Consider the following 14,851-nt stretch of genomic DNA (forward strand, 5'->3'; position numbering starts at 1 on the left):
GTGGTGGTGCATACCCTTAATTCCAGCTCTCAGGAGGCTGAGGCAGTATTATGAGTTCAAGGCCAACCTGGACTATATAAGGAAAAGCTGTCTCAAAAAAGAAAATGAAACAAACCAAAAAACCCAGGCACTGGTGGCTTATGAAAGTAATCCTAGCCACTCAGAAGGCTGAAGTCTAAAGGTTTATGGTTCAGAGAAGAGACTCTTATCTCCAATTAACCACCAAGAAGCCAGAAGTAGAGCTGTGGCTCAAGTGGCAGAGTGTTATCCTTCAGCAAAAAAGCTAAGAGAAAGCGCCCGGGCCCTGAGTTCAAGCCCCAGCAATGGCACCCCCCCCCAAAAAAAAATAATAATAAAAGAAAAAAAGAATATGTAAAATTTCCCATACCCATATCTCATCTATACCAAAAAATACATTAAAAATTATGTATATTAGAGTCATAAAAAATGTTGCATTCTTCAGATGAGCTCTTCTCTTGCTTATGCCTCACAACAACAAAAGAAAACCAAAGCAAAACCAAAAGCTACCCCAAAAATTTGCCAGATCAAACAGACTGGCTATTCTAATTAAACATACACATTAAAAATGATAGCTTATAAAATTTATCAAACATCAACGAATAAATGCAGACTTTTCAGGTGTGTAGGTTTGTGTGTGTGTATGTGTGTGTGTGCGCGCATATGTCCATGCGTGATGTGTCTAAACTGAGTGATGGTGTACTTGGGAAAAAAAAAATCTCTATATCTCAACCATGATGATTCATTTGGAACTCTGGAGCCATTTCCGAAGAGCTGCTCCAGTACTACTGGCTACGACACAGAGAGCGCCACCCACTGTCCACCAGGTGGGCACATCATTGAAGAAAATAATCTGAAAGATAAAAGCAAAGACCACATCCATTGTCTTCGTCATTGCTACGGGTCCTGCTTTTTCTATTTGAAGTGCTTTTGTCATAAATATCTGACCCCCCAAACCTAGGAGCCCGATTAATATGAGAAACAATCTGTCCAGCCCACAGTGAGGAAGACTCCACTCCCCAAGTATAAAGAGGACAATGATGCTTTCAAGAAGGCCAAGGATGACATAATACCAAATGCTGAGAAAGTAGTCCACAGATTTTCCCATTTTCCTCAGGATAACTATAGTCATCGCCGCCAGCACAGCATGTCCAATGGCTGCAAAGGTCCCTTTAAGGTGGACAGAGTAGTTTTTTTCTACCCCTGCAGTACTGGAACCAAACAAAAATGGCGGCCTCACAATAAGGATCACTCCAGTGATGGCGAACAAGGTGAAGAAAGCATCCCAAAGGCTATACTTTTCCTTGAGAAATATGCAAGCAAATAGCGACGTAAACACTGGACAGCTAAAGGCGATGACTGTGGCATCTGCGAGGGATGTTGTCTGGAAAGCATAGTACATAAGGATCATGGCAGTAGAACCAAGCACTCCTCTGAGAAGGAGGAAAAGTTGCTGATCTTTTGGGCCTATAAAACCAGATCTGTAAATGCAAACGAAGAAAGACATATTAAACCAACTTAGTATTTGTTTATAAGTCAAAATGTTTAATTCAACAGTATTTCAAAAGTTCTAAACATAAAAAATGGGAATAATAAATTAATTATAACATTGGCATCAGAGTATTGCATACCTTTTAAAAATACTTTCTAAGTATAGCTAATGTCATTTTAAGTGTTCACAGTATGAGCAAAAAATCCACATAACTGTAAATCAGTAAATAAGCACACAGTTTTCCACATGTGTAGGTAGATACTATGCTTGGGGGAAATAAAGAAAAGACCAAAAGGAAAATAGACTAATGATAAGAGTAGTTATACTTTAATAGGGAGACTCACATAATTTTCCTTTTGATTCTCCCCAGGTTTTCTAAGATGACAATGTGTTATTTTTATAGTAAATACAATTTCAAGATTTAGCAGTGTTGTATGAGGAAATTTGATTCTGGCTAGTGTGCAGAAAGTTCTCAATGTCCCAAGTTGTTCTATAAAAGCTGAAGCAAGGTTAAAGTTCACTTTCGTCACTAAAAGTAAGAACTTTTTTCAATGTTCTCATGAGGAGAAAGTTAAAACACACTGAAAATATGTAGTGGTTTGACAAGTGTAATTATTGCTCTAAATTTTTTTCAATTAAGTATTTATTAAGTACCTACTCTATAAATTCTCAGGTACAGCTCTGATTTGTGCAGGGCCTGCCTTCATTACAGTACCATCTGGTCCCTAGGCAGATACCCCTTGAAGTGTAGATTAGAAATAAAACTACAGCCAGGCATCAGTGGCTCAGGCCTGAGATCTAAGGATCAGGTTCAAAGTCAGCCCAGGCAGCAAAGTCTGTGAGACTCTTACCTCCAATTAATCACCCAAAAAGCTGGAAGTGGAGCTGTGGTTCAAGTGGTAGAGCACTGGCTTTGAGCAAAAAGCTCAGGGACAAGTACCCAGGCTCTGAATTCAAGCCTCAGGATCAGCACAAAAGAGAGACAGACAGACAGAAAGAGATAGGGGAAGAAAATAAAGAAAGAAAAGGCAGGCACAGGCAGATCTTTGGATCTGTGTTGGGAAGCTAGGTATCAAAACTGATTAGGACCAAGAACTTTAAGAAAACTCTTCTATTGTATTCTACTTTTATTCCATAATGGGGAAGATAGTTCTATTAGCCTTCATGTTCTGTTGCCACGCTAGGAATTTCTGAAGTCTTACCAGGATCTCCTAAACTACCATGACCTGTTCACACTTGAGGAATTTTCTGACAATCTTAGCAGATTTTAACTTTTTCTACCAATTCCTATTCTCTGTGACTCTGAATTATGTAATGAGATACATGGAGACTTCAGTGGCGAGCAACTGAAACTTTTCTTTTCTTTCTTTTTTTTTTTTTAACCAGTCCTGGGGCTTGAACTCAGAGTCTGGGCTCTGTCCTTGAACCTCTCTGTGCTCAAAGCTAGTGCTCTCCCACTTGAGCCATAGTGCCACTTCTGGCTTATTCTAAGTAGTTTATTGGAGATAAGAATATCATGGACTTTCCTGGTGTGGCTGACTTTGAACTGCCATCCTCAGATCTCAGCCTCTATGAGTATCTGGGATTATAGGCATGAGCCACCAGCACCCAGCTAAAACTTTTTGAACTCAAGGCCTGGGCACAGTCCCTGAGCTTTTTAAAAACTCACAAAGCCAGTACTCTACCACTTTGAGCTATAGCTCTACTCCCCATTTTCTGGAGATTAATTGGTGATAAAAGTCTCATGGACGTTCCTGCTCAGGCTGGCATGGAACCACAATTCTCAGATCTCAGCATCCTGAGTAGCTAGGATTACAGACGTGAGCCACCAGTGCCCAGCCAACTGAAACTTTTAATTTGGGGGTTGAGCACCTATGCCCAAAGAAAGAGCCAGACAGCCATTAGGGACTCAACCAGTTTCCCTTCAAGGATTTAAAGTACACTGATGTAGGGGTTATAATGGTGGGGAGAGGCATGGTTTTAACCCAGAGAGAGTAGTGGATTGCACAGGGAAAGAAAAGTACGGTAAGGTTGGGGAGAAGGGTGAGAGGAGAATAAAGGTGGTGTTCATATGTTTTTACATTCTACACAATGCACTCTGCCATAGAATAATTCAAAAAATGACCCTTGCGACCACATGGTAGACCAGAGTCCAAAGAGTACCAATGTCTCCAGTTAACAAAGGAGGAAACTGAGCATGCAAAGTCATCAAAAAGGCATCGTAGTTGAGACCCAGCGGCTCACACCTGTAATCCTAGCTGCCAAGAAGGCTGAGATCTGAGGATCACACTTCAAAGCCAGCCAGGGGAAAGCCAGCCTAGGCAGGAAAATACATGACACTCAGATCTTCAATTAACCACCCAAAAGTTGTTAGTGGAATGGTGGCTCAAATAGTAGAGCAGTAGCTTTGAGTTTTGAAAAAGCTAAGGAATAGTACCCAGACCCTGAGTTCAAATCCTAGCACCAGCACCAAAAAAAAATTGAATCTGAATCTTACCTCTGTCTGCCCTAGTGATAGCTGCCTGCCCCACTTCAATCTCTGACACTATATGCACTACTTCCTTTCATTTTACTTTTTTTTCTCCCAAGTGCTAGTCATGCCAAAGGAAAGAGGAGAAGAGGTACAAGCTAAGGGGAAAACTCTCAAAACAGGAGTAGCAAATAACTAAACCGCTTTCTCATTCTTTGGAGGGTATATAGCATGTCCTGATAGTAGAAACTTTCCCTTGTGGCTAGAACCTTGCGACTGTTCATTAATCAAAGCCAAGGGCCACCGACACTGCTAAGTCTATGGTAAACCAGGATATCATAGAGCAAAAATAATTAAGGCAGTTCAAAAGATTTGCACACATTTATTTATGTCTTCTACTTCGCAGTTAAGAAATACTTACTTTCTGTATATTAAGCAAGGGATAATAACTAGCATTTGGAACACACATCGAAATGCACTAATTTCTACAGCATGGACGTCTTGCACTTTTTTAACAAATAAAGAGGCCACTGAGAAAAGGAAGGCAGACAATAATGTGTAAAACAAGCCAAGTCCAGGACAGGGTGCTTTCTTCTTGGCTTCTGAAAAAGATTAAATTCTGGTTAGTCCTTGCTTCCAAGTGCACGTTTCATAACTTTCCCTTAGAAACCGAGAGAAATAGTGGCACGGTGGCAGTGGCTGGCAGATCATGACAATGGCCTGAGTGTATCCCTCGTCTAGACAGTGTCTATTTCTCCTAGCAAAGATAAACGTCATAGTCAAGGACAATTTAAACCTGCACTTGAAAAATGTTATTTCACCCTATAAACCAGATTTCCTTCAATTCACTGAAGAATTATCCCTCAACAAGTCAAGCGGTAGGAAGCTTGCCAAAAATGGTGAAAGAAAATTTTAAGAAATACTTGTGGAAAAACACTTCGTGACCAGGAGCCAGTGGCTCACACCTATAATCCTAGCTACATAGGAGACTGAGATCTGAAGATCATGGTTTGAAGTCAGCCCAGGCAGACAGCAAAAAGCTGGAAGTAGAGCTGGGGCTTAAGTGGCACACACTAGCCTTGAGCTAAAAGCCAAGCAAGAGTTCAAGCTCAAGCCACAGTATCAACCCCACAAAAAATTACTTTCCAAAAAACTACATCTCACTGGAAACTCTGGCTTTCTGAAGAAAGCCTTCTTTTTCTATTTTATTTTATTTTTACTGGAAAGTAGTTTATAACTGCGTGACCTGGTCATTTGTTGACTCTCTGAGTTTCTTCTGGGCGGCAGCCTCACCTGTCTTGTTCATGGCTGGTACCTTGAATAAATGCTTTGTGAATAAAAATATAGGAGAGAAATTCACAGAGAGACTCAAGGGCCTAATGTTACTGGCACCAACACAATCTGAGAAGGTTTTTGGTTGTGTAATCATGAACTGTGAATCAAATCTTGACTTCACTTTTCATGGCTCACAACGCATCTTCCCAGAGGAGAGTAAAGCAGCAATCTGACTCCTATGCTCCTTGTATAGATTGGCCGCATCTTATCCTTCTTGACTTGATGCGAACCAGGAAGCCAGTGCTTTCACCAGGGCCACAAGTATTCAACCTATTAATGACAACCTGTGTGGGCATGAATCTTTTGTTTGGCCTTTTCCTCGGTCCTCTCATACGAGTAGGAACCTGCTAGCAGACTCAATTCTCTTGTTATTGAGAGGAGAGAAAAACGGAAGAGAATGAGCAGAGAACTCCCTAAAAACACAGCCACACACTGAAGATAAATAGATGCTTCTTTGCCTGCCTCTTTTCCCAAATTTGCAATAGGAAAAGAAGAAAACACAACTGGCTCTGTGGGTTCGAAGGGGAGGTGAACATGTGCAATTTGCTGGAAAACTAAGACTGTTGCTCCAATGTAGGAATGTACAATGTGCTACTCTGCTATAGAACAGGATTGCATAATTCTGTTGTTGTTTTTTTCCCCTCTGACAAATGTTACATCAGGTAATACATTTCAACATAGTCCTGTCATTTAGGTACCTTTGCCCACAAGGGAGTACAAACCACGACCAACGTGTGCTAAAGAGGTCTTCCTGGGGCAGCGTACAGCCTGACCTGTACAGTCACAGATCCCACTTTCTTCAGGGGTATCCCTACTCCCTGCTCTAGAGGAAACAGCTGGAGAGGCTGCTACACAGCTAGCACTCACCCCATACCAGGTGCCAGAACTCTCTACATGTTGCCCTGCGTCCAGGTGCTCAAACGCTGCAGAAGCAAAGCGCACATGGCCACTGAGGCCTCGAGAATGAAGTTTTGTAGGACTTCCAAGTGAAGAACCACAAAATACAGGCCATGGCCGTGGTCGGCATCAGAATCTGGCTTCTGAAATTTCAGAATTCATGTCCAAATACAACAACTGTTCTTAGGAGAAGCCCAAATCATACACAGAACCTCCACCCTCAGAAAGAACAGGGAAGATTGAAGACAGAAAACATCTCCTTGTCTATTATTCAAGGATCTCCTTCCATCTAAACTCATTTTTAAAAATTTTTCTCCAGAAATATTTTCAACTTAACATGATATTTTAGCTCTTTTAAAATATAATTTGATACCTTTGGCTGTGATGATCTTTTCCTTGAGAGCAAACATTTTTTACACATACACACATCTTTTTTTGTGTGTGCCTTTAAGTACTTAAAGCTCATGTTTCCTGATAAGAACGGGATGGATGTTAGAGGGTCTAGCTGACCCTTATTACTTGTTAATGAGGGCAAGGATGGTTCTTTTCAAGGAAATTTCAGCCTCTAGAAATAATTTCAAATTCAGTGGAGATGAGGAAGGAAGTGGGATAACACAAAGAGGTAGCTGTTAGTGTAAGGCATTTCCATGTTTGTAGCTAACCACATGGAGCCTCTAAATAATTCAAATTGAGTAAGTGGCCGCCATTAGGTTTTTCCAAAGAACACTTTTAATGTGCTCAGTTTCTCTACCCTCTGCTTTAAGCTGGTGGTTCACAAATATGGCTGGAATTTAGAATCACCTGAGAAACACACACACAAAAAATCACTTTCCAGGGCTGGGGATATAGCCTAGCGGCAAGAGTGCCTGCCTCGGATACACGAGGCCCTAGGTTCGATTCCCCAGCACCACGTATACAGAAAACGGCCAGAAGCGGCGCTATGGCTCAAGTGGCAGAGTGCTAGCCTTGAGCGGGAAGAAGCCAGGGAAGGTGCTCGGGCCCTGAGTCCAAGGCCCAGGACTGGCAAAAAAAAAAAAAAAAAATCACTTTCCAAGTCCTATGCTAGGTCTTCAAAAGCTGTATGTGTGGCTTGTGAAAGCTCCATTAATTTAAAGGCCACTGCTAGTCTGCAGAGCCCACTCCCTGAAGGAGACTGTGAAGTTCGGACTGCCACTTCTTGCTTCAGTCTAAGATTCACACTGTTACTGAAGGAACCAAATAAATGCCTTTAAAAAGCTGTCCTGTCAAGATCATCCCAGAATGTAAGAAAAGGATACCAGTTCAAACCTAAATATTAAATTGAGTTTTGCTAAAATTAACCACTTAAATCAAGAGTCTAAAAGCCAGGCCTGGAAGCATATGCCTGTAATGCCTGTAAGCAGTTGGGAGGCTGAAGCAGGAGGAACCTGACTTCAAGGCCAGCCTGGTATACATTTATGAAAAACAAAACAAAACAAAAAAACGCCTAAAATCAGATTACCAAAGTGTTCCATGAGAACAGAAGTTCAGTGTTTTTATAGATGCTTTTCCCCCCTATAATGTTATCTGATAACCATCTGAAAACATCTTGAATTTAAAGGACACAGATTCTTAGTTTCACTCACACAGGTTGGTCATTTTGCCAAGTCCTATATCTAGTGTACAGTTTTCCTTGTGAATGCCCAAAGGGCAACTGAGAGTTTGCAAGGACATTCGGCCCCAGAGTAAGACGGTGAAAAGTGACCTTCTCAAGCGCCACCAGCCTGATCTACCCAGTTTGGAGTAATTCCCCGGAGACACTAGCCTATACACAAACCATCACAAATCTCATCATTTCCATTCCCATTTAGGTCAGAAATGCAGCAAGAACCATCTTCCTAGGCTTCAGTGTGTTCAAATGGGAAAGTGTATAGAGAGGGAGGGGAAAGTGAGGTGAGGTGAGAGGCCTAGGAATCCCCAGGGACAGACTCAAGGGAGGAGATCAGGGAATGATCGTGCAAATATAAAGCTTAACCTTTAAGGCAGATAGATCTCCATAGGCTTCCTTTTAGGAAGCTGTTCCAATAGAAAGTGCCCTAGGGTGGGACTCTGGAAAGCTGAGATCCTTTCCCCAGGTGCTGCCTCGACCTGCCCTGTCTAGCCCACAGGAGGCCGTTCTTGAGACCAGTAAGGGGGGAAAAAAGTTATACAAATGCCCCAAGCCTCTGTCAGAGGAGAGGGTCCTGGCTTTGGGGATGGGGCATGGAAATCCCAACGAAGCATGCCCTGTTTTTCTATCAGTTTCTACACTGTTGAAGAGCCCCAAAGTGTCTCCCAAACCTTAGGAGCCCACTCCACTGCATCTCTCCAAGATTCCACGACGCGGGGCTGGGGGGCGGGGGGGCCTACGCTTTTTCTAAAGAGTCCCTGCTTTTCTCAACTTGCTCAAGAGGAGCCACCGGGCTGCGTGCACAGGGCTTAAGGTCTTCCTTTCCGCGGGCCTGGCCTCTCTGGGCGACCTCCCACCTTCAACAGCCACGTGGCTTCCAGGTCCCGCACGCCACGCGGGGCTAGTGACCCCCGCGGGCTTAGGACTCCCAGAAGGGTGGCAAATTCTAAAACAAACTCCACCACCACCACCCCACCTTGTCCTGGCACCGGCTTCGCAGCCCACTAGGGGATAGAGGCGCCCGGTGGGCACCCGGGTTAGAAGAGACATCTCCTCCCGCACCACGCTCCCCACCCCTCCGGATCGCCCCAGGTGAGACCCGCGCGGGGTCCGCCCCGCGCGCTCCCCGCACCGCGCACTCACCCCAAAGCGCTCCCCTCCACCAGGCGCTCCCCGACGCCGCGCGCTCCCCGCGCCGCGCACTCACCGGGCTCCGCGCTCGAGCCGCACCGCACGGAACCGCAGAGCCAGCACCTGCGGCGCCCGGGGGTGTCCGCCGCCGCCTCGGCGTCCACCCGCCCGTCGTCCACCTCCGGGGGCGGCGCGTGGTCCGTCAGCCGCAGCCCGGACACTTCCAAGTCAGCTGCGTCTCCGGAGCTCTCCGGGGGCCCCATATCGCAGCCCGCGCTCGCCCCGCGCTCGCCCCGCGCCCGCGCGCCGGCTGCCAGCCGCCGGGCCGCGCTGCTCTTCCGGCCGGTGGCGGCGCCCGTGCGCATGCGCGTGCGCCCCGCGGACTCCGCTCCGCCTCCCCGGGCACCGCGCGCCTGTCCTCCGCTGCCCTCCTGCCCCGGGCTCCGCCAGCCGCCTGCTCCCTGGGGGCTGTTCCGCCGCCTCTCCCGTCCGCCGCAGTGCCCACGGCTGGCGAGGAGGCGTCCCTCCCTCTGCTGCGGTCGGGCTAGACGGGCTGGCGGCTGGGCGCTCTCCTTCCCAGGCACAGCGGTCCCCCCTCTCCTGGCCTGGCAGCGGCTGGCGGGGACGCTGGGCTCCCCGCCCCGGCGCCACCCGGCCTGTGGCCTTCCCTTGACTTTCACGGAATGGGTGGCATCGTGCTCGGCCCTCCGGAGACCTTCCCTGGCGCCGTGCCTGGTGAAGCATCGAAGGCTGAGGTTCGAAGCCAGCCTGGGCAGGAAAGTCCGTGAGACTCTTCTTACTCAATGAAACACCGAAAGGCCACAAGTGCAGCTGTGGCTCAAGTGGTAGAGTGCCAGCCTGGAGCAGTAAAAGCTCACAGACGGTGCCCAGGCTGGAGTTCAAGCCCCAGAAGTGGCACCGTCCTCTTCCCTCCCCCTTTCCCCCCAGAAAAGCCAGAAGGGGAACTGTGGCTCAAGTGGTAGAGCAGCAGCCTTGAGCAAGAAAGTTAGGGAACAATACCCCGGTCCTGAGTCCAAGCTCCAATATCAACACTAATTAGTTAGTATAGAGTGGAATTCCAGGGAAACTACATCTATCAGATGGAGCAGAGCCTATGTTCGTCAAGTACTAGGCATACATGATTGATCTTCAGTACCTCCAGTCCCATTCCTTCCTCTGCCCTCTCTTCTTATTCTACAGAGACATCTTAATTTTACCCTTCATTGTTGACCATTCATTCACTGTTGATTTTATATCTTGTTATCTTCCTGGAGGTATTTATCAGATCTAGAAGGTTTTTGGTAGGGGCTGTAGGGGCTGTTAAATATAAGACCATATCATCTGCAAATAAATATAATTTGACAGAAGTCCCTCCTTACCCTATTTGAATCTATCTTATTTCTTTCTCCTGTCTTATTGCTGTGGCTAAGAATTCTAGGACTACATTAAAGAAGAGTGGAGAGACTGGACACACTTGTTATGTTCTTGATTTTAGAGAAAATAATTTCATCTTTTTCCATTTAATATCACAGTGGTTATAAGTTTGCCATATACATATACATATATGTATATATCTTAAAATTAAGTTTAGGTACATTCCTCTTATTCCTAGTTTCTTCAGAGCTTACATAAAAGAGTATTTGAAGGGTTTTTTTCTGTGTCAATTCAGATGCGCATGTTAATTTTGGTTCTGAGTCCTGTTTATTACATTTATTGATTTACTATGTTAAACCATCCCTGATTTGAAATCAACTTAGTCATGGTATATGAGTGGTTTGTTGTTGTTGTTGTTGTTTGCCAGTCCTGGGGCTGGAACTCAGGGCCTGAGCACTGTCCCTGGCTTCTTTTTGCTCAAGGCAAGCACTCTACCACTTGAGCTGTACTGCCACTTCTGGCTTTTTCTGTTTATGTGGTGCTGAGGAATCAAACCCAGGGCTTCATGCATTCTAGGCAAGCATTCTACCACTCGGCCACATTCCCAGCCCCTGTATGAGGTTTTTAATGAGTTGTTGAATTTTGTTTGCAGTATTTTATTGAGAATATTTGCATCAAAGTTCATGCAAGAGATTGGTCTATAATTCTTTTTGAGTGTGTGCGTGTGTGTGTGTGTGTGTGTGTGTGTGTGTATAATTTGCTTCATAAAGTGAGTTCAGTAGCATTCCTTCCCTTGGATTTAGGGGAGAATTTGAGGAGTACTAATGTTAGTTCTTCTTTAAAGGTCTGGTAGAATTTGGCAATGAACCCATTGGGTCCTGGGCTTTTCTTTGTTGGGAACATCTCTATTATTGCTTCTATCAAATTGCTTATTATAGATTGCATTAAGTGGTTTATATTCTCTTGGTTCAATTTTGTATCTAGTTATCTATCCATTTTTTCTAGATTTTCCAGTTTGAGAATTTTTTTTAAGTTACAGAGTCTTATCTGTTTAACGAATTTACCTTATGATTTTAGAAACTGTATTTTTTCCAAAGAGTGGAGTCTAATGTTTATGTTTTGGAGAAAAAAAACCAATGCCATGGAACCTAAAATCATGTTTCTAAATAACCTTATCAAAGGAAAGAGGGAATGAGCAAAAGAGAGATTATTAAGAATGAATGTAAGCTGGTACACTAGAGAGTCAAAATAAAATGTTCAAGTGGATGGTAAGAGTTAGCTCTAGACATTAACAGGGGAAAAATATTGTCAAGGGCAGCTTGTCAAAAAATTGCACATAGAGCTGGGGATATAGCCTAGTGGCAAGAGTGTTTGCCTCGTATATATGAGGCCCTGGGTTCAATTCCTCAGCACCACATATACAGAAAATGGCCAGAAGTGGCGCTGTGGCGCAAGTGGCAGAGTGCTAGCCTTGAGCAAAAAAAAAAAAAAAAAAAGCCAGGGACAGTGCTCAGGCCCTGAGTCCAAGCCCCAGGACTGGCCAAAAAAAAAAAAAAAATTGCACATAGAATTATCATTTGATCCAACAGTTCCACTTCCAGCTATATACCCAGAAAGAATTGAAAGCAAGGCTTGAACAGGTATGTGCGTACTCCATATTCCTAGTAGCATTTTTCACAAAGATGAAAACAATCCAAATGTCCATCCATGGCCAATGGATAAATAAAATATGTAGAGTATGCCTTGCAATGGAATACTGTTATGTCTTAAAAAAAGAAATTCTTGGGCTGGGAATGTGGCCTAGTAGTAGAGTGCTTGCCTAGCATACATGAAGCCATGGGTTCAGTTCCTCAGCACCACATAAACAGAAAAGGCTGGAAGGGGCGCTGTGACTCAAGTGGCAGAGTGCTAGCCTTGCTTAAGCAAAAGAAAGCCAAGGACAGTGATCAGGCCCTGAGTTCAAGCCCCAGAACTGGCAAAAAAGAAAAAAAGAAAAGAAAAGAAAGGAAGAAACCCTTGACTCGGGCTACAACATGAATGAATCTTGGAGACATTATGCAAATGAAATAAACCAAATATAAAAGACAAATATTACATGGTTCCACTGAATACTGGTTCCTAGCATAATTAAATTACAGAGACAGAAAATAAAGTGATGGTAGTCAGGCTCTGGTATAGGAATAGAGTTAGTGCTAAATGGGTGTAGTGTTTTCATTGTGAGCCATTGAAAGAGTATGTGAATAGATAGTGGTGATGGTTGTCCAGCAATGGAAACAATCTACTATGTACATTTTATCTAATTTCTCAGGTGAAAAAAATCCAGGAAAATCCCTCATGAGAGTACACAGTGGACTACTAACAGATCAGCAATGTAGCTGGGCCAGGTGCTTCACATTTGTAATCCCAGCACTGTGAAGGCCGAAACAAGTGAATCATGAATTTAATGACAGCCTGGGATACATATCAATATCTTGTCACAAAACAAAACCAAATAAAAATAAAACCTTCCCCCACCCCCACCCAGCAGTGTAGATCCAAAGTTGTAGTTAATCTAGGTCTGTATTTACGCTGGGATATGCAAAACATTCTCCTCAATCATTCACTTTGCCTCCGGTGATGGCTCATAATTATAAAGAGATAAAAATGACCACTAAAAAAATAATAGGAGGGAAAAGGAAACAGTAAAACATTACATAGTGCCTTCTAAGACTTTCAGAGTTTTCCTCTCATACATCTCCACTACTTAAGATGTATGAACTTGGAGTTCTACCCTTTAATCTCTGTAGATAGTTTTTAATGCCCTTATCAGATCTGGGAAATTTCTTTGCAGCCTGATTTTCCATCTTTCAAGTTTACTCAGGCTGAGCACTGGTGGCTCATACCTGTAATCCTAGCTACCCAGGAGGCTGAGATCTGAGGACGGAGGTTCAAATTCAGCCCAGGCAGAAAAGTCTGTGAGACTCTTTTATCTCCAATAAGCCACTCAACAAAAGCTGGAAGTGGCACTGTGACTCTCGTGGTAGAGTCACCCTGAGCAAAAGGAGCTCAGTGATAGTGCTCAAAGCCTGAGTTCAAGTCCCAGGACTGGAAAAAAAAAAAAATTACTTGGATTTTTCCATCCTAGTCTCTAATATATTTGTCTTTATTCTCATACAATGTTTCCATGTAACTCATTTGACTAATGTTTGCATGCTTACACTGGTCTTTTATGATTCCTAGCCAAGAACTAGAGGGAAAACAAAGGGATACGTGTCCCGACCTCTCATGGATGGGGAGGGATGACAGGGGGATGAGAAGACCTTATGAGATGAGATGCTGGAATTATTTAGCATCACACAAAACCCAAGCACCAAGAGTATGGGGCCTGTTTAGATATAAGCTTTCTGCTCTTTCCCACTTGGACAGAATGGCCTGCATGCACATTGGGATCCTGAGTCTGTGTGCTTTGGAAACTGAACCATTCTCCTGGCTCCTCTGGCCTTCATTTTTCTCAGCTCTGAAGTCACAGGGTTGTATCCCCAGCAGCAGCTGATGGGAGGGGAGCAGCTCCCTGTGGCCTTGGCAACTCCCCTTCTCTGTGTTCTGGGACTTTCTCCAGTTTTTCCTTGCTTTTCCACCTTCTAGTCTGTTCCCACACTGCAGAAGGTAACTCCTATATACCTAAATGATTTCTGACACTCCAGGGAACCTCTGTCCTGCTGAGAACTTTTTGTTTGCAGATTCTCTGAGACCCGGGCATGCCTGAGCTTTCAACTTGGCCCAGGATGATACTGAGTAATCCTCTTTAACCTCAGATTTGCTATGGTCTGGGATTTGGATTCCATTCAGCTCTTGTTTTAATAATTAACATTTAAGAAATGCTCAAAATATGCCACGCACTATTAAGTGCTTCAGTTCATTTAATCCACAGGTGAACTTTAGCAGGCAGTTCAGCATAACTGTTAAACACGGGGCTTTGAGGGTCAAATGGCTGCAGGTCACCATTTGGGGTGCAACACTTACCAGCTGAGTAACTTCAGACAAGTAATCAGCGCTCTCGTTCCTTTTCCCTCTCCTCCTCCTCCCTCTCCCTTTCTTTCAGTCTCTTTTTCATGTCTGTAAAATGGAATAATAGTATCTAGCTGCTGTGAAGTTTAAATAATACATATAGAGCACCATAAACAAGTACTCTTCTTTTTCTTTTTTCAGTTAAGCTCAACCATACTGAACAACTTTCCCAACATCATACTGATTATGAGGGCAGAGATAGGCCTGGATCCTAAGGCCATTAGAAAGCTAAGTGGGTGGCCTGGAAAACTCCACTCTACTCACTCATCCAGAGTTGAACTTCCAGGACTATGAGCTTCTGAAGCACCTCCTTAGAACACAGTTTCTTCCACCCAACATTCTGGCTTGAACCCTGAGACCATTAAGTCTGGCAACATTCTATGACAATGGTCTGTGCTACAGTGATGCTGTGGTCTTCACACTATGGTGTGTGCTTATGGTGTCGCTAACATCTTTTTGG

General features: G+C 44.2%; 2 protein-coding genes across 3 annotated transcripts in view; both read right to left on the bottom strand.

Moving 5' to 3' along the window:
• Positions 1-9,086, bottom strand: part of Plce1 (phospholipase C epsilon 1) — a 332,480-nt gene extending 323,394 nt beyond the window's left edge. For both annotated transcript variants that reach the window (XM_048338668.1, XM_048338667.1), the window contains exon 1: positions 9,047-9,086. The gene's annotated coding sequence lies outside the window, so the exon portion shown is untranslated. The remainder of the gene's footprint in view (positions 1-9,046) is intronic.
• Positions 345-9,301, bottom strand: Slc35g1 (solute carrier family 35 member G1). The gene is made up of 3 exons (XM_048338670.1): positions 9,047-9,301; positions 4,402-4,582; positions 345-1,499 (listed from the first exon to the last, which is right to left on the bottom strand). Exons 1-3 carry the CDS (start codon positions 9,231-9,233, stop codon positions 761-763), a joined length of 1,107 nt encoding a protein of 368 aa, XP_048194627.1. The 5' UTR covers positions 9,234-9,301; the 3' UTR covers positions 345-760.
• Between the last annotated feature and the right edge of the window lie 5,550 nt (positions 9,302-14,851).

This window comes from Perognathus longimembris, chromosome 2 (genome assembly GCF_023159225.1).
Source record: "Perognathus longimembris pacificus isolate PPM17 chromosome 2, ASM2315922v1, whole genome shotgun sequence".
In the NCBI taxonomy this organism is placed as follows: Eukaryota; Metazoa; Chordata; class Mammalia; order Rodentia; family Heteromyidae; genus Perognathus; species Perognathus longimembris.

Excerpts from the sequence above, each read along its gene's own strand:
- Slc35g1 (XM_048338670.1), bottom strand. The coding sequence starts at position 9,233 with ATGGGGCCCCCGGAGAGCTCCGGAGACGCAGCTGACTTGGAAGTGTCC. Across the intron at positions 4,583-9,046 it reads CGGCTCGAGCGCGGAGCCCG|AAGCCAAGAAGAAAGCACCC; the intron begins GTGAGTGCGCGG and ends AATCTTTTTCAG. Across the intron at positions 1,500-4,401 it reads CCTTGCTTAATATACAGAAA|ATCTGGTTTTATAGGCCCAA; the intron begins GTAAGTATTTCT and ends TTGCATTTACAG.